Source organism: Aureobasidium subglaciale (genome assembly GCF_000721755.1).
Source record: "Aureobasidium subglaciale EXF-2481 unplaced genomic scaffold scaffold_3, whole genome shotgun sequence".
NCBI lineage: Eukaryota > Fungi > Ascomycota > Dothideomycetes > Dothideales > Saccotheciaceae > Aureobasidium > Aureobasidium subglaciale.
In genome coordinates, this window is record NW_013566992.1 from 1,021,347 (window position 1) to 1,048,479 (window position 27,133).

Below are 27,133 nucleotides of genomic sequence, written 5' to 3' on the forward strand. Positions count from 1 at the left end.
ACTTAAAGAAACAGTGCACATTTACTAAATAGACAGAAAAAGTCTGCAAGAGGAAAAACGCCACGCTGACCCAAGACAAAAGGGGAGCAAGAGAGAAAAAGAATCGATAAACAAGAACCCAATGGAAAGCAATTATCATTACGTTCAAGAAGAAAAGTTTGCAAAAGGAAGAAGAAAAGGGGCGGAGGAGGCGGAGAAAAAGGAAGCCTTTGAATAAAATGGCAAACAAGGAGACAAGAGAAGAGTAAAAAAGGGTATAAGAAAACAAGCAAGGGAGATGCAAAAAGGCAATGCTTCGGGAAGAAGAAGGAGTCGAAGAAGAGGAAGAAGAAGACTGCTCGACGGTCGATCAAACAGCACCAAAATAACATCAACAAGCCGGACAAAGACTTTCCTAGTTGCTCCTGTCCTTGCCTCTCTTACGGAACCAGTCCATCACTCGTCTGGCACCACCGCTACTGCCACCATTGCCATGACCTTCGTATGCATCTCCGAACTTGCGGTTCTTCTGTAGCACTGCCTGTTGGCGTTGTTGAGGCTTTGCTACAGCAGGTTCAGCTTCGTTGAAGCCGGCAGGATATTTCTGTCGCGGCGTCTGAGTAATTGAATCAGAAGCCTGTGATTCTGCGGATTGCGAAGGGGTGTAAAGGTTCTCCTGTCTTGGTCGACCAGCGCTACTCTGAGGAGGAGTGTAGTTGTTGTACTGCTGCTCTTGTTGCTGCTGTCTAGAAAACTGCTGCTGCTGTGAAAATCCAGAGTCTTGCATCTTGGTAAGATCGGGCGCGGTTGCACCACGTACAGGTTGGTGAGTCATCTTACGGCGGGCATCAACGTTACTATCCTGTACAACTGGAATACTGCTGCTAGTTGTGCTTTGACTTGGCGAGCGACTTCTTCCTTGGCCAAATGCCATGATTGGCGATTGCTTTGAAGCAGGACGACTGCGAGCGTTTGCTTGAACAGAAGCGCGTCTGCCACCCTCAGCGGATTCGGGACCAGATGCACCAGAGAAGCTCATCCTAGAGAACGACATGGGCAGGAAAGAGAATCTCCTTGACGATCTGGGCCCGGCGGTCTCACTGTTTTTACGGTTATAGCCAAAGGAGCGGCGAGACGACTCGGTAGACGGGCGAGTGAGGTCCTCACCAGAGTGTGGCATGGCGTTCTTCATGCTGACTGGAGGATACATGCGATTAGCCTTCTCCCTCTCTTGACGGGCGTTGGCAATCTCCTGCGGAGTGGCCGATTGACGGCGAGAGTTAGTGCGACCGAATAACTTTGTAGTGAAACTTTCCATCGTGTTAGAACGTTTGTGTCCACGAACTTGTCTTTCTGCGGGCTGTTGAGGAGCCGTTTGGTAGTCGGCAGGCAGATGCTGGCTGACTGGCCTTGTGTATGAGTTTCTCTTTGAGCCTTCTTGCGAACCTGGACCAGAGATCATGTAGCCAGAAGATTTGTTGGGCTGCGAGAAACGACCTTCGGCATTGGTAGCAGCGACCGTGGCAAGCGCAGGTTGACCATACGAGTTACCACGCGACGGTAATCTCGAGCCGCTCGTAGTAGGACGAGCATTTGAAGTCGGAGAACCGACGGTGAATGGAGTCGAGTCGGTGACTGCTCGTGCAGGCTCGCGATGGGGGCGGACAGGAGGCGACATTGCGGATTGGGTAGCTGGACGTGGTTGAGAACGCTGGGCACTGGTCGATGGATCGTAAGATGCAGGGTTGACGGCCACGGGTCCGGAAGCACTGTCCCCTCTCGCACGCGATCTTCCTTGAGAAGAAGGAGGAGGTCCAGGTTGTGCCAAAGCGACACTAGTGGGCAGCGAGGTCGAAATGGGTTGCTGGCGCACGGTCTGAGAGTTGGGAGCAACATACTCGACCTGCACAGTTCTGCGCTTAGCATCGCGGGGCGTCTTTGTCTCAGTTTCATTGATGGGAACATTCTTGTTGATGAGGCCACCAGGAACAGAAATCTGACTAGGTTTGGAAGGTTCTCTGACGGATGCACTGCGGGCGAGTTGTGGTACATCATATTGATCTTCTGTGGTCGCATCAGTCGCCGGAGGACGAATTTGGCGAGAAGGCGACTTACCAGTAGGAATGGCAGAGTCGACAATGTCGGCCGAAGTAGTCGTGGTACTTGTTATGAAACCAACGACATGGGCGTACTCGCTCAGCCAGCTGTGACGAGCAACTTCGAACAGGTCGGCGCGCTTTCTCGGATCGGGCACGAGAATGCGACGAAGCAGATCGCGAGCGTGAGGGGTGACGTACTCGGGGAAGGTTAGGGGAGTCGACACAATATACTTGTACAATAGGTTAATGTTATCGCCTTCGGGGTTGGCCGGATCATCGTCGAATGGCAGATATCCTGCAAGCATTGCGTACTAGACAGAGTTAGCGTATTGTTGGTTGCTCAGACTCGACACGACGCACCAATATGACACCGCAGCTCCACACGTCGACTTTGCGGCCAGTGTAGAGCGAGTCACTAACAACCAGTTCTGGCGCAGCATAGCACGGGCTACCACAGCTCGTTTGCATGAGATCACCTCGACGGTGACCGGTCGGTTGTACGTGTTCCAGGCCCATCTTGGAAACAAAGTCCTTGTTGTTCAGATTGTACTCGATGTCCTCGCCCAGCTCATCGTCCGGGTTGAAGGTGTTGGCAAAGCCAAAGTCGGTGATGATGATGTTGCGGTTGCGGTCCAGCAGTAGGTTCTCCAGCTTCAGGTCGCGATGGACAATACCCTTCTTATGCAAGTAGCCAACACCAGATACGAGCTGTGCAAACAACCGACGGGCCGCATTGTCCTTAAGATAGCGGTGGTTCAGGATGTAGTCGAACAGTTCTCCGCCCGACGCGTACTCGAGGATGATTCCAATATGCCTCTCGGTCTCGACCATCTCATGCAGACGGACGATGTTGGGATGTGCTAGTCCGCGGAGAATCGATATCTCGCGGTAGATCTTGGGAAGGCGGTTGGGATTGTTGCCCAACGTTTCGCGGCGAATCAGCTTGATGGCGACCTGGACGCCTCCCTCTTTCTTCCACCCCATCTTGACCTTGCCGAACTCTCCCTCACCCAGTGTCTGTCCCAGGATGTACTCTCCGAACTTGGTCTCCTTTCTAGGGTGACTTGACTTGAGGTGCTCTTGGCGGCGGCGGGGGGCGGAAGCCTCATCAGGGGCTTCCATGGTTGACATGGAGGGTTCGTGGTGGTGGTTGGCGGACATGGCTTGTGCTTCGGCCTGACGATCTCTCTCACGAGCAGCGTCGGCCTGCGGGTCGTCGATAACCAACCTGCTCAAGATGGCGCTGTCTTCACGAGGAAGAGTGTCGGGGATCATATGGCGAGGCGACGAGGGTTGATCCAACTCTTTCCGACGGGCCTGCGACGGACTATCTGTGTTGAGGTGTGGGTGAGTAGATGTGTAATCTTGTTGAGGCATGGCGGGCTCCATCGAGTCATAGGCGGTAGAGATCTTGCGGTGGTTCGGCGAAGCCTGGGTCGAGGACGAGGAAACTTGACGGGCAGCTATGGCAGAAGGAGTGTCGAAGTGTGAAGGGCCGGACCCGGTCGAAGGTCTTTGGCTCTGCGGACGGCGGGCTGAAGAGGGCGAGGCATTGGGTGAGGACTGTTGGAAATGCTGCGGCAAGGCATGTACGGCGGCCGACGACATTCTATGGCTGAGTGCAGGCGACGACGGCAGCGACGAGCAGAGCGCACAGGGATAAGGATCGAGCGCTCGCGGTCAGGCGGCGATGACTATGGCTATGGCTAGGGCGACGGCGGTCTCGGAGGGCGGACTCGTCGGGGATGGCGCGACCTGACGAGTTCGAGGATGGATGGATGGTGTGGACGTGTGATAAAGGCGCGCGTGGGCGGTGTAGCGTGGCCCGGTAGCAGGAAAGAATGCCAGTCCAACTTCAGGATGCACCGAAGTGAAACGCAAGACCTTCGATCCGCTTAATTTCTGCGGAAGCCGCGAACAAAGCAGTCAAGGCAGTATGCAATAAGCGACAAAAGCCAACTGGAGAACAAAGCGTTTTTCGGGCACCACCAGGCAGGAGCGATCGTAGACTCGAGGCTTGCGATGGCACTTGCTACCTACCGACACTCGAGGGAGAGAGACGACTCTGGACGACTGTGAAGCAGCAGCAGACTAACACGAGCAGCGACAGGCGAGTAGGTCTCACTTCTCGACCAAAGGAGCGTTGGAGTGTTATGATAATCGAAACCTTATCCACCCGTTCTCCTTTCAAGTTTGTTTGCTCTTCCCCTAAACCGGATCTTGCTAGAGATCGGCTGCCGATTCTCTTCCAGCACACCGCCCGACGACTAGTAACAAGACCACCAGACGTCCATCTGTTATGCAACATCCTACTCGGCCTACTTGAGATTCTCTAAGGATGTGCGATGCATTCTTCAGACTCTCTTCAGGTCGACTTGCTTCCTTGTGACCGAGATTTGCGTATCGTTCCTCCCTGAAGCCTAGTTGGTGCCAAACACATGAATAGCACATGTTTGACGTCGCGTAGCTTCCGACACACGTTCAGTAACATCAATCCCCCTAGATTGTCTATATCTCGGTTCTGGGCAGCCAAGCTCTAAATTAATCCCATAGCGCGCCTTACTTCCAATTCAAATACCACTAGAGTCCTAGACGCCTGCGACCGAGACATTCGGCCTAACCACTATCCACTCTTGCCTTCTCACTATCTACCTACTGCACATCTTTTTCTTTCAGCTCTCTTTCCACGAACTCGACCCGTTACCCATCTCTGTTTCTGTCTCGGCACCCATCTGTTTGTGTATCATCGTTCGTCCTTCGTACCGTTGTTTCCCCCTCGTTCTTGCCGTTACCAGGCGTCCAGCGACAGCTTTCTGCATTGTTTCAGAAGTCGTCCTACCAATCTCGCTCGCCTTTCTCTTCCAAAGTCTGCCCTTGTCCTTTTGTCAACCGATCGCACTCTCACTTGCTCCGACGGTGCTCGCATGGTCTATCGCAAGCTCATCCAAGTGGCTGGGAGCTTGCCGTCTGTCAGGCCCACTTCTCTAACATGTATTGTGAGATCGTGCTGACGATCGACGTCACTTTCTTGCCTCGACCACTTCAGATTGATTAATGTCGTCGCCAGCTCTCGGATATCTGATCCCGTCTACTGTGTCAGATTGTCAAATTTGCGAGACTATCTGACATGACGAATTGACAGGCCTGGTCACAGACGTGTGTCTTGCAGCAATGGCGAGTGCTTTATCTTCATAGCGACGAACTACTGACAAGATTCACAAGGGCTTTAACTATTACTTGCATGGCGCCGGAAGCGGCATGCGAGGGCGGCCACTGCGGCTGGTCGGTCGAACTCTATCCTGTAACAAGTCAGCCCCTTCTCCGCGTCGAGGCCCTGAGCGAACATGTGCCAAAATCACATGCAAGAACGTTGTCACTACTTAGATTGTATACCACAAAGGTACCTTTAACAGTGCTGCCAAAAAGCTTCCGATATTCATGCAGTCGATCAGCTGCTGTCTTTTGCATGTTCTGTCAAGAACTTGCAGTCCGGATTCCCCGAAGCGCTTGTCGGACTCGGTTCAGAAACATACTTTATCACTTAGGGCTCGTGCTTCGGGGTTTTGTCTCTTCCTGTTGTCAGCCAGCCATGGTCATCGACGCGAATCGAGCCAAATCTGCTCGATGGCTGCCGTTGTACGTTTCGTGGATGGCAAAAGCGTCTTGACAAGGATGTTTCATGTACCTGAATGCTTCCGTCATTCCATGAGTCCTTCCATCTTCCATGGCAGAATTGGAAAAACGTGGGCAAAGTCTTTGGTCGAGGGCGGAGATCGAAAACGCAGGCATCCCAAACGAGACATGGCGGAAATTCGTTTGCGACCAAACCAAAGCACAACATCGAGAATATGGGACGTCGGGAGCCGCTCTGTCAAACCAGGGCTACAACAAAATTGAGATCAGCCTGCACTCGGGTGGTGGTCCGTCTACTGCCAAGGCAGATTTCGCAACATTTTGGCTGCACAGTCGATCGGAGACGACTGTTGTCGATGGTGATGAAGGTACGAGATGGTCTGAACTCCATTAATCTTTCGACAAAAATAATAATGGACGCTCGGCAAGCTCGAGTCCCAAATGGTCTTTCTCTCGGCAAGCGCGCCATGCTATGTTCTAGCCGATGGGAAATTATGGACATGTCAAGGGCAGGACGCCTCGAAGATGTCAAAGCACCTTGCAGGAGCGGCAGAAGAAGGCTATACGTCTGTTGACGAGGCGTACCGGTACTGTCAATTGCGCTCTACGGTTCAGGCGGCCATGGAATGACGTCTCGCGCTTCTAGAATGTGTCTCGTCACTGGGCTGTCAAACGACAGGAAATCTGCCACGTTCGAAGTCTTGATCGGAGGCAAAGAGACGAGCCTCCTAAGCAAGGGTTTGTAAAGATTTCACGTGCTTCGGTAGCTTTCTCTGACACGTCCTGGAGATTTCTTACAAGACCAACAGACGTCTCCTTCTGTTCAAATGGATTGTGTTGATAGTGCGTAGGTCAGGAAGATAATGGACGATCCAAAAGATGGCTGTTAGGGTGACCCTGATACAAACTTCAAAACCTTCTCTCTGGAGAAATCAAGACACACGATTGCGTTGAATGGGCTAGAAACAAAGCGAGTAACTTATAGCTGCCTTCTTAACTTGAAGGGATAGCAAAGAGGCCCTAGGAGTGCTAAGGGTAGTGAGAGAACTGAATTATACGTCGAAGCATGTCGAATGCCCTCATCAAGCGCCTTGACTTCCCTAGAAACAGGTATACAGCATATCCGTCATTAACTACTGGCAAATGAGGGATTGCTCGGCCCGTCCAGCAAACAAAATCTTAGACATGGCGTAATCTCCTAAACAATATTAGCTGGACGATATCGATATATTGATAACGAATAGCAGCTACTAGAACAAAACGTGGGGTGCAACGTTGTGACAGCTTCGCCAAGCAGAGGTGGGGGTTTCGGTGTGTCAAACTTGCGGACTCGAGCCTCTTAGAGGTGCTTCGACCAGTGATTCGAAATGCATTTGACCCCGAAAGAGGTACACGTCTTGATGAGATGATGCACGTCGTGACCAAGATACTGACATGATGCATGACTCTAGCTTGACAAGCTGGTGGTGTCGCAAGTCGGCCAGCTTGCACAGCGTAGATTGGCACGCGGTGTCAAGCTGAACCACACTGAAGCGACGGTATGACAGCTGCACAACATGACTTACACCTTGATGGCCGCTGACGTCTCGACCAGGCTTTGATCGCAAGTGTTCTCCAAGAAGTTGGTCCCCATCTCTGCACTTGCACTCCGAGTACAGGCTAAAGTAACGCGTCCTGATAGCTTATCCGCGATGGCAACCACTCGGTGGCAGATCTCATGTCGCTGGGCAAGACCATCCTCGGCCGTCGCCATGTCCTACCGCCTGTAGTCAGCTCTCTAGCTGAGCTTCAAGTCGAAGGAACCTTTCCCTCCGGCACCTACTTGGTCACCGTCCACCACCCTATCAGCTCAGATGACGGTGACCTCGAGAAAGCTCTATATGGAAGCTTCTTGCCCATTCCCGATAAGGACGTCTTCCCACACGCCGACCCCTCGGCATACCTCCCCGAGAAACAACCTGGCGCAATAATACCCCTGAAGAACGGAAAGATCGTCCTGAACAAGGACAGAAAGAGGATACAATTGAAGGTTGTCAGCAAGGGAGACCGTCCCATTCAGGTGGGTCAATATGAGCCTGAGAGTCGGAATGAGAGGGAGTGTCTAATAGTGACTAGGTCGGATCCCATTACCACTTTGTCGAGACAAACCCTCGCCTGGACTTTGACCGTGTCAAGGCCCTGGGATACAGATTGGATATTGCTGCTGGAACCTCTGTCCGTTTTGAGCCTGGTGACACCAAGACTGTCAATCTTGTTCAGATTGGCGGCAATCAGGTCATCAAGGGTGGCAATGGTCTAGCTACTGGGTCCCTCCACGATGCTAGAATTGCCGAATCTCTTGTTGAGAGACTGCAGCAAGGAGGTTTCCACCACACACCAGAGCCTGCTGGCGATTCTGCTCATCTTGACATGTTTACTCTGGAGCGTGAAGCCTACATCTCCATGTTTGGTCCTACTACTGGTGATCGTATCCGTCTCGGTGCTACAGATCTCTGGATCAAGGTTGAGAAAGACTTTACACACTACGGTGATGAGTGCACCTTCGGAGGTGGCAAGAGTATTCGTGATGGTATGGGTCAAGCTTCTGGACGTTCAGATATTGACTGCCTGGACCTTGTCTTGACAAATGCTCTAATCGTCGACTACACCGGCATCTACAAGGCCGATATCGGTGTCAAGAATGGTATTATCGTAGGTGTCGGCAAAGCAGGTAATCCAGATGTTATGGAAGGTGTAGATCCCAACATGGTTGTTGGCTCTAACACGGATGTCGTTGCTGCTGAGAAGAAGATTGTCACATATGGCGGCTTTGACAGTCACATTCACTTCATCTGTCCTCAACAAGCTCCCGAATCGCTCGCCTCAGGTATCACGACCATCTTGGGCGGTGGTACTGGACCAAGGTAGGAGCCTTCAACGATTTCACCTTTCGGCTTGAGATGCTAACATGACGCAGCACTGGTTCCAACGCTACAACTTGCACGCCAAGCGCATGGTTGATTGAAAGTATGCTTCAAGCTACTGACATCATACCACTCAATGTCGGCATTACTGGCAAAGGCAACGACAGCGAACCTGGACCGCTGCGCGAACAAGTTGAGGCTGGCGTTTGCGGTCTCAAACTGCACGAAGATTGGGGCACTACTCCTAAGGTCATCGACACTTGCTTGAGTGTTTGCGATGAACACGACATCCAGACTTTGATCCATACCGACACTTTAAACGAGTCCGGCTTCGTCGAGACCACTGTTGCGGCCTTCAAAGGGCGCACTATCCATAGTTATCACACCGAAGGAGCAGGTGGTGGTCACGCACCCGACATCATCTCTGTCGTCGAGCATGAGAATGTTCTTCCTTCTAGTACCAACCCAACCAGACCTTACACCAACAACACTCTCGATGAGCACTTGGACATGCTCATGGTGTGCCATCACTTGTCACGAAACATCCCTGAAGACGTCGCATTTGCCGAGAGCCGTATTCGCGCAGAGACAATCGCCGCTGAGGATGTGCTACACGATCTCGGAGCCATCAGTATGATGAGCTCAGACTCCCAAGCCATGGGTCGCTGTGGAGAAGTCATCCTCCGCACTTGGAATACTGCACACAAGAACAAGACACAGCGAGGATACCTAGCCGAAGATGAAGGCACCGGTGCGGACAACTTCCGCGTCAAGCGCTACGTCTCAAAGTACACTATCAACCCTGCAATCGCACAGGGAATGTCGCACATCATTGGCTCCATCGAAGTCGGCAAACTGGCCGATCTTGTTCTCTGGGATCCTGCCAAGTTCGGTACTAAGCCTACTCAAGTGATCAAGGGTGGTATGGTCGCATACAGTTTGATGGGTGATGCTAATGCTAGTATCCCTACCGTCGAACCTATGATGATGAGACCCATGTTTGGCGCATCTGTTCCTCACAACAGTATTGCGTTTGTCAGCAAGGCAGCACAAGCGAAGGGTGTGCGCAACAAGTGCGGTTTGAGAAAGAGAGTTGAAGCAGTCAAGAACTGCAGAAATATCGGCAAGTCGAACATGAAGTTCAACGACGTCAAGCCAAAGATGAAGGTTGATGCTGAGAGCTATGTGAGTTACTAAATCCTTGACATTTGTCGCGTGAGTGGTTATGCTGACTTTATGCTCCAGACTGTCGAGGCGGACGGTATGATCTGTGAGGCCGAACCTGCCACCGAACTGCCTCTTACTCAGACATACTATGTATACTGAGATGTCGGGGAGAGCGGAGATGTATCGTGTTGATGTTCTCGAATGTACAGTCATGATTGAAATGAGCCATTTGCCTGGTTGCTAGCGTTCTAGTTCTCCTTATCACCCTTAATCTACTGACCAATTCTTGCAATCGACGCACTTTCTCGAGGATTTTGCTGACTGTCAAGAGTATGGGATATCGCGTGAATGCAGAATGGTTTTCGCCGCCTTGCTGCCCGACTGATCTGGAGTATTTCATGACTCCATCGTGACTCTTCGCTTCAGTGATGGAAAAACGCGAAGGTTTGAGTAAGTTGCACTTGGTGACTCCTCCAACAGCCATACAAATAGAGAGACTTTCTACATCAATCTTCTCTTTCCTTACCATCATAAATTCGAGCTCTCCTCAACATTCCAAAAAGATTTGATCAACTACTACACTTTGAAACCTCAACACCGAGTCACAGTCAGCTATGAAGCTTACCGCCCTCACCTTGGCCTTGGTCAGTAGCGCCGCCTACGTATCTGCCAGACCAGCCGACTCGACTCTCAACTCCATGGCAAAAGCCTACGCCCTCCACGACAAGACCCGTGCAGCTTTCGCCACAAACCTCACCACCACACTCGCCAACATGCCTCCATCCATGAACGCAGCTTTGATGACCGAATTCGCCGCCGCCATGCCAGGTAATCCCTACTGCACAGAGGTAGAAGCCAGTTGGTGTAGAGGGAGTAGCCCACCCGCTTGGTGCGACCTCTGCGGCGATCTTGGAAAAAGATCTCTTGATGTCATCAAGATAACCTCGGTCACTGATCTCGATACTGCTCTGGCGAATTTGCCTCCTTCTATGAGTGCAGGTCTCATGACCGATTTCGCCAGAGTCACCGCCTCGGGAAATCCGAGATGTACAGATGTTGAAGCGGGTTGGTGTAGAGGAAACCATCCTCCTGCATGGTGCTCCATGTGTGACCTCACAAAAAGCAACGACCATCCCATCCTTGCTGCTGCTGCTGCCCCCATCCACCTCCTCCCTCGGCACCACCCCGACGGCAGATGCCATGTCAAAGAAATAAAAAAATGCGAAAAGAAAATCGAACAAAAGTGAGTTTTTCTTCCCCCCCCAAGGCGATGGATGATAGGGATGATTTATACTAATGTGAAGGTGGAAAAATAAGAAAATTCCCACTTCCGGATTGGTGTAGGGATTGTGGGTATGCTGATGATGGGTTTAGTGCTTGTCGATCTTGGCCGGAGCCGATTTGCCATTATGACCATTGTTCTCCGGGGGGCCATGGGAATGATATTCCTCGTGGTGATCAGGGTCATCGTGATCAGCGTGATTATCATGGTCAGCTTCATGGCCAGCATGATCACCATGGCACGCACGGCACGCACGGCAAGCATGGCAAGCATGATCACCATGGCCAGCATGACTAGAGGAGTGGGGAGAGAAGAGAGTTTAAGACCTTTCGGATGTGGTGGAGGGATGTTAGGGAACAATGTCGTGTTTTAGTAAGAAGGTATGTCTGGCGTATGGAGTTTGAGATCAAGCTCCCGGTAATAGGAGACTTGATGCTTGGGTGGAGTTGAGACTGTTCAGCAAGGATATACGAGAGAATTGTATTTTGATCTTCGATATCCCCCCAAGAAAGCGCGAGAAAGAAAATCCTTTTTGCTTTCCAAAGTCCTACAGATTTCTTGATGCATTCATTCAGCAATATTAATCTTAGTCTTTCGTGACGTGTGATGCGACGATAGAGCTGATGTACTCTTGTATATTGGGACTGTTGTAAAGGAGATTCAAGCTTAATGATGAACAGGAGATGCGCTCTTGACATTTCACGAACTAACACCGACACAGTAATACTCACCAGCCTGAAACTGCGTCTGACAATTCGAACCATTGGCTCCCAGAATCGTGTTCCAAGTATACAGCTGATCGGTCGTGATGTTGTTATCCTGTGCGAACACATAACAGTAATCTCCAGCCTTTGCAATCTGATACTTGTTGCAAGTCTTTGCGATTCCTGATTGTGTTGGCGATGGAAGTGCAACACCGATGCAGTAGTAATCGCCGGCTTGAAATGTAGTTCCACAGTTTGCACCGTTTGTACCGAGGATGCTGTTCCAGGTGTATAGTTCATCAGTGGTGATGTTGTTGTTCGACGCGAATACGTAGCAGTAGTCTCCAGACTTGGCAATCTGGTATTTGTTGCAGTATGGTGATATTCCAGATTGAGTGGGTGAAGATCCTGATGTACTGGTCGATGTTGACTTGGTAGGAGTTGAGCTGGTTGTTGTGGGCTGGATTGAGCCGTCGTTGACGCAGTACCAGTATCCAGCTTGGAATTGCGTCTGGCAATTGGCGCCGCCGCTACCCAAGACCGGATTCCACTGATACAATTGGGCTTGTGTCATGTTTGTCTCCATGGCAAACTGGTAGCAATAGTCATCGGGATATGCCTGGCACCAGGTCTTGCAGGTGGACAGAATGCCATCCTGGATCGGATCTGGTTGTTGCGCCGAGGTACATTGAACTGTGGCATTACCAAATCTTCCGGTGCTACTGCCATCATTTCCGCCTCTTTGCTGGTTATTATCGCTGTTAGACCCAGCAGGCGGCGGAGGAGGTATGTAAATGCCTCCAGGAGGTCCAGCACAGATGAATTCGTCTGGAGTGAGGCTGTCGCAAAGGCCATTGATGGTGGGGTTCCAGTTGAGAAAACTCACAACAGTCACTGTAAGGTTGGACGTGGACAACGAGGATGCGATTGCGTCGCAAGTCAGGTTGCCATTGCTGGGTACCTGAGATATCTGGCATGCTGCTGGCAAGCAGAACCCGGATGCTGAGGGCTTACACGTCGTGCTGTTTGTAGCAGCTTGTACCGCACCAGTTGCAACCTTGAAGTACTGAGCGATCGACGCGCAGTTGCCGTTGGGGTCCAGCGAGCTAGTAGTGATGTACTGCCCTTGCGAGCAGCTCAAGTCTGTGTAGACTCCTGTGAGATTTAGAACTGGTGGTGTCGCGACAGCGTAATTCGGCAGCGCTCTGATGAGGAGCTCGGGAAAGTCTTCCGTTGCGTTGCACACATCCAAGATATCCTGATACTGAGCAATAAGATAGTCTGAGAAATCGTGATCCGGGAGATATTGCGAAGTGGTTCGCTGATAAAGCATCTGCACGAAACATTCGCTACAGAGAACATCGTCTGAGTAGAGATTGGCCATGCGAGAGTCGTCAGGGCTGACATAGGATGGATCAGCACAAGACGGATCTGAAGGATTCACCGAGCAATCTGGTCGGATGAAATCACTTCCTGCCCATTCCTGACTTTCAGCAAGACAGTATAGGTAGTCGTCGTCAGTATCAGTGGCGCTATGAAGGAAGCTTCAGCATTGGGATCACTGATCACTTAGCGGTACTTACTTCTGGTTGGTCAAGCATGCGATGTTCATGCCATCATTGTATCGTCCCGTAACGTCGGATGCTGGTACCATTTTGCCATATGCGACTAGACTATCGTCCTGGCACTCGATGAACACGTTGGCATCCCAGGCTTGAACCGACACCCAGCAGTCGTTTGTGCACAACTGAGTGAGATTATCAATCTCCCACCAGTAGTTGTCCACTGACCCTGCCATATTCAGAAGAGTTCTGTCGCATGGCAACGAAGCATTCCTGCATTCTGTCAGTAATCCATACAACATCAAAATGAGTAGGAGAATTACATAGCATCCAGACAACCGATGGAGATATTGAGGGCAGTTGCAAACGAAGTTGAGTCGATTGTCGGCCATAAAGCAAATGGATCAGAGACTGTTGCAGGGATACCAGTATCTTGACCATACACCATCGCCAGGAGGCCGAGGATCATCGGCCAGATCCCCAATCTGAAGTGAAGCATGTTTGGATTAGTTTGCCGGAACATGAGAAGCAAGCATAAAGAGAGAATGTAGGAGAAAAGCTGGGTCCGACGACTATCATCGAGTCGAAAGACGCACAATCTTGAATATACAACTAGCGGGCTTTCATGTTTGTCAGACGAGGCCTGGATAATGACCTAGGACAATCACTGTATGCCAAGCCTCCGCTCTTCCAATCAGACCAAGCACTATTTGATGCAGCAAGCCACATGAGCATCCTGATCTGTCTCTTCACCGGTACAGCACCACCATATGTCAATAATTTGCTGATCTTCGTTCCAAAACGAAGACTTGAAAATCTCCACTCAGGCGTGGCTTAATCACGCGGCGTCAAGCACCATACCCAGAAGACTAAGCATCAATAAGCACTTGTGCTTAGAACGCCAAGTATTGACAGACTACTGCAAGGTACTGCCGCATGTACTGTTCCGAGGCTTGAGATGCTTGTTCTGGCCTCGCTACGTGAGAGTGCACTTTATACACTGTTTCATCATCCCCTTGTGACATGACCATCCTGCATTCAACAAGAGATACCTCCTCACCTTTTGAAGGATGACTGTCGATCCCCATTTGCTGACGGCCTGTAATTCGCTAGTAGCTTCCACCAACAACGCAGGAAGCTGAGCATTCATGCCAGAGTTGACCTTGTGAGGGCTTCTCAGCCTTTTCGCAAAATCTCCGGTCAAGATTGATGCACTACCAGGGACCTATTTCCGATGAGAGTCTAGTCTTCAGCCTCGTTCTTTCTGCCGAGTACTGCCTGAGATTGCTGCACTCTGAAGGACCGGCACTGAGATCAGAAGACCTTGCCGTCTCGTATGATTCCAATCCTCTTGTCTATTCATGTCGTCCCTTGTCCCTCCCATCTCTCATTCTGCTCGAATTGTTCCACGTATCTTGCTATACATACCTTCTTTCTTGAGTGTTCACATTCCAATATACTCTTTAATGCTCATGAGTCTTCCATGATGTTCATAAGTTCTCTTCTTGTCCTCGTGGTCCTTGGTATGGAGCTCTGTGAGGCGGCTAGTCCAACTCATGGTACCAAGCTCGATGCCCGAGGATATGAGATTTTCAGAGGAGCCTCATCAGAACTCAACCTTAATCGCAGAGACTTACCAGTCGGCACGTGCGATGCGAATACACCATGCGTCAACGGTGCCTGCTGTGGAAGCGACAACCTATGTGGTTACTCGCCCAAGCAGTGTGGAACTGGTTGCAGATACAATTGTGATGCCAAAGCCGAGTGTGGACCATATGCGCCTTCCAGCAGTCAAGCCTGTCCGCTGGCCGTCTGCTGCTCAGAATTTGGCTTCTGCGGAAGTACTTCTGAGTTCTGCACTTGGACGAACAAGGACGACTCGAACTATCCTTCTTGTAACACCAAGTACGGCGGATGTGGTGACGTTAAACGTCCGTCTTGTGGAGGAGGTTCCAGTGTTTCGAAGCGCACGATTGGTTATTACGAGACATGGGCCAACTCGCGCAAGAATGGCCCAGTCACACCAGAGGACCTCAATCTGGACGGCTTTACCCACATCAATTTTGCCTTTAGCTTCTTCGATGCCTCTTCTTTCGAGATCACATCTATGGACTCCAATGCAGCTTCTTTGTACAGTCGCTTCACAGCACTAAAAGAGAAGAAGAACGGTCTCCAAGCTTGGATCTCTGTCGGTGGATGGTCTTTTACTGATCCAGGGCCGACTCAAAAAGCTTTTTCCAATATGGTCAGCTCTCAATCGAACCGTGCCAAATTCATAGGCAACTTGAGACAATTCATGGATACTTATGGATTCGATGGAGTTGACCTCGACTGGGAATATCCTGGAGCAGACGACCGAGGCGGTGTTTCGGCTGACACTGCAAATTATGTCGCTCTAACCAAGGAGATGCGTGCGTCGTTCGGAACAAAGTATGGTATATCCATGACCTTGCCAACATCTTACTGGTATCTCCAGCACTTCGATCTGCCGGGCATTCAAAGTAGCCTTGATTGGTTCAACCTGATGGCTTATGATTTGCATGGCACATGGGATAAGGCCTCAAAATTTGTGGGACCATATCTGGCACCTCACACAAACAACACTGAGATTGATCTTGGTCTGGATCTCCTTTGGCGTGCTGGTGTGAACGCAGAAAAGGTGGTCTTGGGCCTAGGTCTGTACGGAAGATCTTTCACCCTGGCAAATCCTTCTTGCAATCTTCCCAATGGAGTATGTCAATTTGCGGATGCTGCCAAACCAGGCCCCATCTCAGATGCGGCGGGTATTCTGATCGATACTGAGATCAACGTCATCATCAAGAAGAACAATCTCAACCCGACATGGGACAAGGAAGCTGGCGTCAAGTGGGTATGTCATGGATAAGCTGCTGACCCAGGATTCCATCGCACATGCTGACATGACTTAGATCACTTGGGATTCCAACCAGTGGGTCTCGTACGATGACAGTGACACCTTCCAGCAGAAGCGTGACTTTGCCAACAAGCGTTGTCTAGGCGGCCTCATGGTTTGGGCAATGGATCAGGTTGATCAAGCCGCGTCCAATGGACTGAGTCTCGACGGCGAGGTGACATCTGATCAACAAGACGACGCTCAGTCGCTGTCTGACGACCAAGCAGCCAAGATGACTTGCAAGGCCACCGATTGCGGACAAAGCTGTCCAGCTGGTTCCAACCGCGTGACCGAGACAAATGGACAGCCAGGACAGCTAAGCACCAAAGATCGCTGCAAAAAAGGCCAGTACCGATCGATTTGTTGTTCTAGCGGCACAACATTAGGTACCTGCCAGTGGCGTGGTTTCCGTGGTCATGGTCTCTCCTGTATCGGAGGTTGTGCCGATGGCGAGACTGAGGTCGCTACCAACACCAACAGCCACGAAGGCAAGAACGATCTCACTTGCAATGGTGGCCAGCAGAGCTACTGTTGCAAAGGCTTCAAGCCAGCAGTGTCCAAATCGGAACTCGAGAAATTCGCAAAGGATGCTGCGAAGGCAGCGGCTGAAGCTGCTGCCGAGCAAGCAGCCCTCGATATTGCAGCCAAAGCTTTCTGTCGAGTCGCAGTGCCAGCCTTGTTGGCACCTTTGGAACTTCTTGAGGATTTGATCCCTATCGTCGGCGAGATCCTTGACATCGCCGAAATCGCCGCGACTCCGGCTCTGATTCAACTTTGCGTCAAAGGTATTGAAAAGGAGGGCAAAGCTGAGTTCAAAGTGTTTGGCAAGAAGCACACTCTGAGTTTTGACAAGCCCACCAAGAAACCGAGTGAGACTAGACCGCCCATGAGCTCTCACGATCCACCAAAGACGAAGACTGATGATTCTTGCCCCAACAACCGCAAGCGTAATGATTGTGATCGTCCGGAGAGAGGAGACGTGACTACCTACGACAAGGGTACCACTACATTGTATACCACCCTCACCAGAGTGTGTGACGGTGAACGATGGCCCCAAGCCTGCATGCACTATTCCTCGGCCATTAGAAACCATGTCGGTAATGGATTCAATCCGGTGACATGCTCTGAGAATGCACGGCCTCGTGAGTTTATTGGCCCCGGTCCCGCTACCAACCAATGGTCATTCGAGAAAAACAACAACGAATGGAAGAAGTGGATGGCTCGAACCTCAACTGGCTTTCTACCAGGACAGGGTTGTCAGCGTGATGAATGGCCACCGGCTCATTTCTGGCAGGGTGACGTTGGTCAGATAATCCGCTATAATCACCGAGAGGATAATTCCGGGGCTGGCTCGCTCTGGAACCAATTCTGTCCTGAACACGCTGCCTACAGGTGTGTGCCTGGAAGCGGTAATGTGGAGAATCCGCGTCGTGGGAGACCTACAACGCATTGTAAGAAAGAGCTTACGATTAGAGGTAAGTCTGCCACTTCTGACATTGTGTTGAGGCCAAAGCATTGACGAAGGTTGTCTCTAGTCATGGAAATGGATTTTGACATGGAAGGCGTCCCACTCTCACAACTTGCCGACGATGGATTGGCCGCCAACCAATGTTACCCTCGCTTATTGCCATTGGTGAACGATCCCACGTTTGCGCTCCTTGATACCGACAACTACTTCGCAAGACATGGCCGAGCGCCCCGCAACTGGCATATAGGGCCCACTCCAGCAGAGATCAATGGCCGAACACCGCCTTTTGCCAAACGAGGGTCAGAGTACCTTCAAGGCCAATTTGCTTGGGATGATGGTAACTCTTCACGCCCGTTGACTGACGAGGAGATGGATGGAATTTCCAGGGGGTTGCGATTAGAAAAGGAAATGGCCGAGATACGCGGTAGCCTGGGATACGTGGATTGTAGGGGTGACGATTGTGCCACAGCGATAACACTGTGGGCAAGGTATGTCCTTGACTAGTGTTTCTGCGCAGTGTTGGAGCTGACTTCAGATAGAGAAACATCGGTGCCGATGCCCCTGGCTATACCCAGCATTGCTGAGGCATTTGCTACCCCCGAGGTCGTCTGGCCACCCGAGGAGGACCTAATCTCTAGATCAGCATCATCGAGATCGTGGCTGACTCAACCACCGGGCCCCATTGCGACTATCTTGTCTTAGGTCAACACGTGCGCAACCCATAGTCCTTCGATGATCAAGTCCTTATATGAACATGCAGCTTTCTGGTGCCGCCTTTGTCGAAAAAACTTGATGGAAACCACTGTTGTCTGTGCATGCGATGTGACCCATATAAGCGACCAAACTTCTCACGAAGGAGTAAAATATGACGTTGTTCAGTTTTCATCTTCTCAAATCAACGATTGTAGCCGTCCTCCCCATCAGATTCGTCTTCGCTTTCCAGACTAGTCTGATCACCATGCGGACCGGGAGGTTGACGAGTGATCTCGTGCAAGTTATGATCCGGTTGCGATAAGCGATTGCCGATAGTCCTGTTCCAAATCTGCAAAGCGATGCGGCAATCTTCGCGACGGAAGTTATCAGGCCAGCCGTGGTCACGATAGATCTGGCGAACTTCCTAGAAGAAGTCAGCATGTCGCACTGATTGATCTAGAAAGGATGCAAACGCACGTCTGTCATACGATCATATCGCAGCATAATGCCACCTTCAGCGTTGAAGGGGTTCGCTGTCCATTCTAGCGTGCGGAACTTTTGCTCCCATGAAGCCAATAGCTCGGCGACAGGTGATGTCTCCGCGAAGCGCCAGATCTCTGATGTCGTTTCTGGATCAGGCACGCCTTTCTTTCGTGGCGCCTGTGGTTGATAGTCAGTAGCTGTACCTGTGAAAGGTATAATTAGTCTTGTTATTCATCATAGGGTGCGCCACAAGTCGATGACCAACCTTTCTCCGTGTCTAAGAGCAGCAGGCTCCCATAGTAATCTTCGCCATCAGCGGTCAAGACTACCACATGGGGCGGGAACTCCTTGTTTCCGACTGGTATGAATTGGTGACGTTTTCCTTCAGCGACTTTGTAGGCTCCAATCTGCCTGTAATCTATTACGCTTGTACCGAAAGCGACCTGGGTATTGTAGTCATCTGAAGGTTCAATATACGGCATGTGGCGTAGAAGTTCAACCACCGCTTCGGTCTTTTCCAAACCAACGAGTGAGTCTTGAGTGATGCTGGGCCAGCCTTCCGGGGGAGGTTCGACAATGCAATCCGACGGAATCGCTCCCAGATCATTTGACAGGAAAGTATAGTATTTGCGGACAGCATCTACAGCAGGCTTCCAGGAGGGTTCATCATCACTGTTGGCCATTGTGTCTGTTAATGTTTGATGTCAGACAATTTGTTGTGTAAGTTGTTGAGAGAAGAAGACTGTTGCTCCGTTGACGCGTCGTGAGTTGAAGTGACGCGCTAGCTTACCTCCACCACGCTGGCATTCATTTGCGGCGAGCAACAACTTGTGGCCGGGGTCTAGCCCGTGATCACTGTGTTATTGATGATCAAGTTCGCCCGTATGAGCTTGCATGCGCGTAGAATGGCATAGGATGAACACTAGCGCGTACGCCATCAATATGTGCTGCATTGCATATGCATTGGAGTTTGTGAGCAGTCCTGCTGACACCAATAATAGGATAGCGATGTCAATATACCGTGAAGATTTCACGCACGACACATCAGTATACTCTCAGATGCCCTTCGAAAAGATGAATGCATTTGGTTCGCGGTGAGAGAACGAAAAGCCGAGCCTGAGGATGGCCGCGTCGAATGGTACCCCACATTGAGCTGCGTCATTGTTTTTCATTTATTCTTTTAAATCTGTGCCGAATTTTACTCACAGCTACAAGCTGTATCTTACTGTCACTTAGACTCTCACATGTCACGGCTCCAGATCCAGACAGCAAGTCCGAAACACTCGATATGGCATGACATATCCGAAGATACATTTCGCCAACACTTAGTCGACCTCGAGAAATGCACAAATGCTGTACCAATAGGACCACAGACTTTTCCAATCGTCTTGGAGAAATCAGCAGATGACTACACACTTCCTTTGAACGTAGAGCAGAAATTAGCAGATGATCTGGCTTTCCTAGCTGCAATTGAAGAGGGGGCTCAAAGTGTCGCTGCCGTATGCTTGGAAGAGCATCATCAACCAGGTCATCTCACAGTACGGTTCGCAGCATTAGACCTTTCTCTCAGCGATGAGGTGAAGATTGCTCTAAGCAGTGTGATCGATACTCTAGGTACCACTTCGACTCTCGGTAGGGCAGAGACTATAGAGAATCTGTTTGCACAGATAGTGAGTTTGCATTTCCGACGATTGCTCGCCAGACTCCGATCGAAAAAATGGAACAAACCAAAATATCTGGCAAAACAACACAAAAAGCCGCTGTGGCAGGACTTTGCAAATCTTCTCCATCGAATCGAGTTCGTGTATACGAAGAGAGAGGCGGCTCTGAGGAAGACTGTGGAAGCTCTAGTACAGCATCTTGCTGCGGTTTACGAAGGCTTTGAGCAAGTGGAGCCGGGAACACAAGATGAAGAACCCGCACTTCAAGAGCTGATCAAAGCAAGTCATCAGTTCTGCACGACAACTGAGATTATGGACTTTGCACATCGCCTGGAGAGTAGCGTCAGCAGATCGCCAACACCCAAAGTTGCATCAGCCATAAAATGCCTGCGCCAACTAGAGAAGATAGCGGCATACTGGCGAGTCGCCACATCACTTGCGACTGCGAGTCTGGAGTATCCTTCGTTGTTCCAGACGAACATTGAGCTAGCTTTCCTAATACCATACAAAAGCATTCCTACCACGATCGGTTACGAGTCTTGGGCAAAGACATGTCATGTACATGCTGAAGTGCAGCTCACAGTACACTATGATATCCTCTTCCAGACTACAAGGCCAAGTTTCCGACCCCCTCGTGTTATTGGAACCTCCAAATGGCTTTGTTACCTCTGTTACTTGTTCCTACGAACTCACGGGTCGTTCTGCCCGGCCAACACGCACGGTCGCCTGTACGATCAATGGACGATACCGGATCTGGCTGAGTACGGAGATGAATTACGAGATCGATATCGTGAGGTTATTCGTGATATGGACTGGGAGGTCGTCAGAGAGACGGGCGATGGCAGCCTAAATGATGATGGATCTGTCTTGGTAAGGTGGCGGGCTGAGCCAATGACAAGTCGAGAAAATCTGCTAGGTGTAGACGGTGCATGTTGACAGGAAGCTATGGAAAAGATTAAGATAGAATCCAGGTCTCGTCTTTCCTGCGAAGATGGGGGTGATTATACTCGTTGTGACATGAGTGACGGCGTGAAGCGGAGATCGGAAGCCGGAGTTTGCGGGCGGCGGCAATGACGATGGTCAAACAAGCACCCTCCGACCTGTTAATCTTCACTTTTACAACAACAAGTTCATCATCCATCGCACGATCACGCTCACCTCATCCGATACAACGCGACTCCATAGCGACTACTTGATTCATCGATTACCGACACACGAGCTTGGTCGGAAGGCACACAATCATCATGGCGCAAACAAGAGCAACCAACGCACTTGCACCTTTCCTCGCTCTGTCCAAGTCGGCCACATCACCTCGCGCAGCCGCCGACTTGATCACTCAAGCTACCTCGGCCACGAATACCTACGTCTTCGGAGAGCTCCTCCAAACACCAAACATTATAAGTCTGCGCGATCAACCGCAATATGGCAACCACTACACACTACTCGAGCTGTTCGCCTGGGGCACATGGGCCGAATACCAAGGTGCGTCTTGCTCGCCATAGCCACTCAAGGAAGAAACACTGACATGTCGCATCGCAGCCCTCTCATCATCACTACCCCCACTGTCACCGACTCAAGAACACAAGCTCCGTCTACTCACCCTCTTGACGCTGGCCGCAAACACGACAAACAACACCCCTCTCACCTACTCCAACCTCCAAGCAGCCCTCTCCCTGCCTTCCCCACTGGCTCTTGAACGCCTCGTCACAGACGCCATATACGCAGATCTCTTGACCGCCACCCTGAACCCCGCCCAAAGCATCGTAGTCATCAGCAGCGTAGCCGCCTTGCGTGACCTTTCTCCCGGCAGCGTGACCTCCATGATGGCTTCTCTGGATGCATGGAGCAATCGCTGCGACGACGTGCTCAAGAGTCTGGAAACACAAATGAAGACTGTGCAGGAAGCAGCAGAGAGAAGAAGTCGCGAGGAAGCCATGCGCGCCGACCAAGTCTCGAATGCAGAGGCCATTGGAAAGAAGAATGACGATGCTGCTGATGATGCCATGGAGCTTGATGACGCCGGAAGGGGGATGGGTGGGGGTAAGAAGAGGGGCGGTCCTGGTTTGGGGCTCAGAAAGAAGTAGAATGCTCTCAAGGGCAAGCTGTCCAACGAGAGGAATGGCTAGAGCTGAGCACGAATAAATGACTGCCGGGCGTGAGAAGATGGTTGAAAAGCTGCGAGCATTACACCACAAGGATGAGCACTAGACGACTTTGCTCACCGAATTACGAAGACAAATGACAATTACCTCATATTGCTATCCACCCTCTGCACTTCTCGATCCCTTGAATTATACATCTCTCGATTGATGAGATCAATAATCATCATCTCCAAGTCCCACCATAACGCGGCAGCCTGGACTCAGTCATCTCAGAACCGGCATACAGAGCTTTTGGTTGCTCGTAAGTTGTTTGACAATCAGCCTCAGTCTCCAGACCGGACCGAATTTCGGGACGTTCCCTCATCGTTTGATGTTCGATCTAAATTCTCGTAACACCTGTGAGGGGGCACGATATAGTGATGAGCTTGGAGGATTAGCCTACTCGCTAATAATGTCGTTGTCTAGGAAGCTTTATGACTCGCTACAACTGACTTTGGGTGATTCCCCAAGCATTCTCCACTTTGACCTCCGCTTCTTGGCACCCCCAGCCTCCGCCGCGCAGGGGTACTTGCAACTGAGCTAGAGAGTTTTGTCTCTCCCAATTTCCAGTAGAAACCATGTCGCCTTAGCATGGCGCTTTCGATCTTTCTTGCTTGAGAGGCCATGGTAGATGCGGCCGTTACAGCTATGCGATATGTCTATACAAAGACAAGCATGCGGCCAAGCCTTGACGAAGTCGACACCGAGAACAACACATGTCTTCTGTATACATGAATCAAGAAGGTCACGGAAGAGCATCTGCGGTACTCGGGATATGATAGAGCCTTTCGGATCGATCATGAGCCGTGACCTCGTCGGGGAGAAGAGCTTGATATGACGTCTGAAACCCCAATTTTTCCATGGGGCCCCCTCCATATCCCGCTTCACTCCGCTCTTCTCCACCAGCATCGAGGACGTGCTTTTCTGTCACGAGACGGTGCAGAGGTCCAAACACAACTTGATTCCGCTCTGTAGACTGCTTGCTAACAGTTCGGCACCATACTCGGCACGCCGTGGTGTCAGTCTAGGGTAGCATGGAGAGACAAAGTGGGTCTCTTGGAGAAGTTTTCGGTCGGCATATCGGGCCTGAAGCCCGTATACTGATGCCGAACATGTTCAAACACCAGAATACTCCGCAGTAGGTAGGCGTTCCGTCTTGGTATACGGACGTGCTCCCCACTTTAAGTTCTTGACTCACGACACTTTTCTTTAACACGGACTGCGCCAAGCTGCGCCCAGTAGCATGACCTAGCATGAATGCCTGATGTCTGGTATGGATCAGCTTGTTGTGATCGGTAGTTGATCGATTGATCGACAAAAATGTCTGCCAGCTTCGTGTGCTTGTAAGTATTTAGTCACGTCAAAGTCCGCTCCTTGGTAAGAAGAACAAGCCAGTTGCTACCTCCCTCGGAATTACAACTCAACATGGCCGCCCTCCTGCCTCTTCTTTTGCCTTTGCTTCTTCCTACTGCAAACGCCCAGGCTTATGATGCCACACAGCGTGATGCCAGTGCTTTCAGTTATATTCAGCCGTTAAATACCACAATTCTCGGACCTTATGGCAACTCGCCAGCGGTTTTACCCTCTCGTACGCCCTCATCAATCTTGAATGAGTCAAAGATGCAAAATCACTAACCAGTGTACAGCGAATGCGACTGGCGTTGGTGGTTGGGAAGACGCAGCTGCGCGTGCAAAGGCTTTTGTCGCGCAGCTCACTCTTGAAGAAAAGGCCAAGATGGTCACAGGTCAACCAGGCCCTTGTGTCGGTAACATTGAGCCAATTGAACGTCTCGGATTCAACGGACTCTGTCTCCAGGATGGTCCTCTTGCAATTCGTGTTGCCGATTACGCCAGTGTTTTTTCTGCTGGTGTTTCCGCAGCCAGTTCCTGGGACAAGGACATTTTGTACGAGAGAGGTCTCTTGATGGGCAAGGAATTCAGAGCCAAGGGTGCTCATGTTGCTCTCTCGTAAGTGTACCCAGTTTTTCTTCAAGTCATGATTGACCACATACTAATGACTTGATTAGTCCTGTTGCTGGACCTCTCGGCCGCTCGGCCTACTCAGGTCGTAATTGGGAAGGCTTCTCGCCCGACCCGTACCTCACTGGTGTCGCCATGTTCCAAACCATCACCGGTCACCAAGATGCAGGCGTGCAGGCAACAGCCAAGCACTTCATCGGTAATGAACAGGAAACTCAGCGTAACCCGATCTACAAGCAGAACGCCACACTAAACACAGTCGAATACGAAGCCCTCTCGGCCAACATGGACGACAGAACCATGCACGAGCTCTATCTGTGGCCCTTTGCTGATGCGGTCAAGGCTGGCGCTGCTGCTTTCATGTGCGCTTACCAGAGACTCAATGGCTCATATGCTTGCGAGAACTCCAAGGCCCAGAACGGTATTCTGAAGACTGAGTAAGCATGATCACTTTTCTGGATTTGTTGACAAGGCTAATAACTTTCAGGCTTGGATTCCAAGGATACGTCATGTCCGATTGGGGTGCCGTCCACTCCGGTGTTGCCTCTGTTGAAGGTGGTCTCGACATGAACATGCCCGGTGGTCTGGGCAACTACGGAACGGTCACTGGTGTTGGATCCTACTTCGGTGGCAACATCACCGCCATGGTCAACAACGGCACTGTTCCAGAATCCAGAATTGACGACATGATCATCCGCCAGATGACACCTTACTACTGGCTCGGCCAGGACAAGGACTTCCCTACTGTTGACCCCTCCACTGGCTGGCTCAACACCTTCTCGCCTGTAGACACTTGGCTCCGTGACTGGAACCTCACCGGACCTTCTAGCAGAGATGTCCGCGAGGACCACAACGAGGCCATCCGTAAGCACGGCGCAGCTGCCACTATCCTTCTCAAAAACGAGAACGGCGCTCTTCCCCTCAAGGCTCCCATGTCCATTGCCGTCTTCGGTAACGATGCTTCTGAGCCCACCCAAGGTCTTCTCAACCAGAATGACTACGAGTACGGTACCATCATCGCCGGTGGTGGCTCCGGTACCGGTAGAGCTGTAGAGATCGTCACTCCTCTTCAAGCAATCAAGGCGAAGGCCAAGGAAGATGGTGCCATTGTCCAGTACTGGCTCAACAACACTCTTCTTGCAAACACCGACATCAGGTCTCTCTGGATCCCCAAGGAGCCCGAAGTTTGTATTGTCATGCTCAAGACCTGGGCCGAAGAAGCTGCAGACCGCGAGTCTCTCCACGTGGATTGGGATGGTGATGAGGTCGTCGCCCGTGTCGCTGCTGCTTGCAACAACACTGTTGTCGTCACCCACTCTTCAGGTATCAACGTCCTTCCATGGGCCGATCACCCTAACGTCACTGCTATTGTCGCCGCACACTTCCCCGGCGAGGAGAGCGGTAACTCGCTCATCGACATACTCTATGGAAAAGTCAACCCTTCAGGCCATCTCCCCTACACAATCGCCCTGAACGGCACCGACTACAACGCTCCCCCTACCACGGGCATCAACACCACCGGCATCAACGACTGGCAATCCTGGTTCGACGAAAAGCTAGAAATCGACTACCGCTTCTTCGACGCCCACGACATGGCCGTCCGCTATGAATTCGGCTTCGGTCTTTCCTACACCACCTTCAACGCTTCTTGTTTGAGTGCCGCCCCAACCGTCTCCACCATCACCTCCAAGCCCGAAGACCTCCCCATCCTCCCCGGTGGTAACCCCGCCCTCTGGGAAACCCTCTACACCGTCAACGCCACAATCACAAACTCTGGCAAAGTGGCCGGTGCAGCCGTACCTCAACTCTACATTTCCCTTCCCTCTTCCGCTCCTGCGGGAACGCCTATCCGTCAACTGCGAGGTTTCTCAAAAATGTACCTCGAGCCCGGTCAAGAGGAAATTGTTACCTTCGAATTGATGCGTCGTGATTTGTCCTACTGGGATGTTGTTTCTCAGCAGTGGTTGATTCCCAGTGGAAGCTTTGGGTTTGATGTGGGTTTCAGTAGCAGGGATTTGAGGGATCATGTAAAGGTTACTGTAGTTAATTAAGAAAGATTGGAGATGGGGGGGATGAGGGAGTTTATAAAGACTTTTTGGAAGTGAAAGTTGGATTGGAAAAAAAGTAAAAGAGTAACTTTAATGTTGGACGAAATTCTCTTAATGTAATCTTTGTAAAAGATGTTTCTTGATAGAAAATTCTTGATCATGGTAAACATTCTCTTAAAACAACAATGAACGTTTTGCTTCGACAGACGAGCTATTCTGTCAAGTCACTCTTTTTCTCGACCATGGCTTCCCGCTCTGAGTATGAAAAGATAGCTAAGTCATCACTACTATCCCACGACACGAATACAGTAGATCCTACGGCCCTGATCAAAGATCCAGACAACAACTCCTCGTATCACTGCACACTCTTACTCTCCATCCTAGCAGCAAGACCGATTACTCAACCCGATTCTAATCAT

General features: G+C 50.9%; 10 protein-coding genes across 10 annotated transcripts; 7 read left to right on the forward strand and 3 right to left on the reverse strand.

The window, feature by feature from the left end:
- Nucleotides 1–394: 394 nt before the first annotated feature.
- On the reverse strand, nt 395–3,686 carry AUEXF2481DRAFT_2473 (uncharacterized protein; the record flags this gene model as incomplete). The annotated part of the gene is made up of 3 exons (XM_013491219.1): nt 395–2,043; nt 2,095–2,389; nt 2,439–3,686. 3 exons carry the CDS (start codon nt 3,684–3,686, stop codon nt 395–397), a joined length of 3,192 nt encoding a protein of 1,063 aa, XP_013346673.1.
- A 3,354-nt stretch (nt 3,687–7,040) lies between these two features.
- AUEXF2481DRAFT_37062 (uncharacterized protein) lies at nt 7,041–10,280 on the forward strand. The gene is made up of 7 exons (XM_013491438.1): nt 7,041–7,099; nt 7,163–7,249; nt 7,306–7,332; nt 7,393–7,770; nt 7,827–8,614; nt 8,668–9,799; nt 9,860–10,280. The coding sequence occupies exons 1-7, from the start codon at nt 7,079–7,081 to the stop codon at nt 9,938–9,940; spliced, it is 2,514 nt and encodes an 837-aa protein (XP_013346892.1). The 5' UTR covers nt 7,041–7,078; the 3' UTR covers nt 9,941–10,280.
- On the forward strand, nt 10,143–11,444 carry AUEXF2481DRAFT_493388 (uncharacterized protein). The gene is made up of 2 exons (XM_013491636.1): nt 10,143–11,024; nt 11,086–11,444. Exons 1-2 carry the CDS (start codon nt 10,396–10,398, stop codon nt 11,123–11,125), a joined length of 669 nt encoding a protein of 222 aa, XP_013347090.1. The 5' UTR covers nt 10,143–10,395; the 3' UTR covers nt 11,126–11,444.
- Nucleotides 11,112–11,584, forward strand: AUEXF2481DRAFT_37063 (uncharacterized protein). Its single transcript, XM_013491439.1, has one exon. The coding sequence runs from the start codon at nt 11,191–11,193 to the stop codon at nt 11,434–11,436; it is 246 nt and encodes an 81-aa protein (XP_013346893.1). The 5' UTR covers nt 11,112–11,190; the 3' UTR covers nt 11,437–11,584.
- Nucleotides 11,585–11,762: 178 nt separating this feature from the next.
- On the reverse strand, nt 11,763–13,828 carry AUEXF2481DRAFT_26909 (uncharacterized protein; the record flags this gene model as incomplete). Its single annotated transcript, XM_013491312.1, has 3 exons — nt 11,763–13,299; nt 13,351–13,602; nt 13,653–13,828. The coding sequence occupies 3 exons, from the start codon at nt 13,826–13,828 to the stop codon at nt 11,763–11,765; spliced, it is 1,965 nt and encodes a 654-aa protein (XP_013346766.1).
- A 713-nt stretch (nt 13,829–14,541) lies between these two features.
- On the forward strand, nt 14,542–18,149 carry AUEXF2481DRAFT_493553 (glycoside hydrolase family 18 protein). Its single transcript, XM_013491637.1, has 2 exons — nt 14,542–16,198; nt 16,257–18,149. The coding sequence occupies exons 1-2, from the start codon at nt 14,666–14,668 to the stop codon at nt 17,757–17,759; spliced, it is 3,036 nt and encodes a 1,011-aa protein (XP_013347091.1). The 5' UTR covers nt 14,542–14,665; the 3' UTR covers nt 17,760–18,149.
- A 454-nt stretch (nt 18,150–18,603) lies between these two features.
- Nucleotides 18,604–19,567, reverse strand: AUEXF2481DRAFT_2478 (uncharacterized protein; the record flags this gene model as incomplete). The annotated part of the gene is made up of 3 exons (XM_013491220.1): nt 18,604–18,825; nt 18,879–19,087; nt 19,150–19,567. 3 exons carry the CDS (start codon nt 19,565–19,567, stop codon nt 18,604–18,606), a joined length of 849 nt encoding a protein of 282 aa, XP_013346674.1.
- A 561-nt stretch (nt 19,568–20,128) lies between these two features.
- AUEXF2481DRAFT_26912 (uncharacterized protein) lies at nt 20,129–21,481 on the forward strand (the record flags this gene model as incomplete). The annotated part of the gene is made up of 1 exon (XM_013491313.1): nt 20,129–21,481. One exon carries the CDS (start codon nt 20,129–20,131, stop codon nt 21,479–21,481), a length of 1,353 nt encoding a protein of 450 aa, XP_013346767.1.
- Nucleotides 21,482–21,635: 154 nt separating this feature from the next.
- AUEXF2481DRAFT_493660 (uncharacterized protein) lies at nt 21,636–22,119 on the forward strand. Its single transcript, XM_013491638.1, has one exon. It carries the CDS (start codon nt 21,790–21,792, stop codon nt 22,045–22,047), a length of 258 nt encoding a protein of 85 aa, XP_013347092.1. The 5' UTR covers nt 21,636–21,789; the 3' UTR covers nt 22,048–22,119.
- A 1,948-nt stretch (nt 22,120–24,067) lies between these two features.
- Nucleotides 24,068–26,888, forward strand: AUEXF2481DRAFT_105638 (glycoside hydrolase family 3 protein). The gene is made up of 4 exons (XM_013491639.1): nt 24,068–24,274; nt 24,333–24,654; nt 24,714–25,103; nt 25,154–26,888. The coding sequence occupies exons 1-4, from the start codon at nt 24,112–24,114 to the stop codon at nt 26,715–26,717; spliced, it is 2,439 nt and encodes an 812-aa protein (XP_013347093.1). The 5' UTR covers nt 24,068–24,111; the 3' UTR covers nt 26,718–26,888.
- Nucleotides 26,889–27,133: the final 245 nt, after the last annotated feature.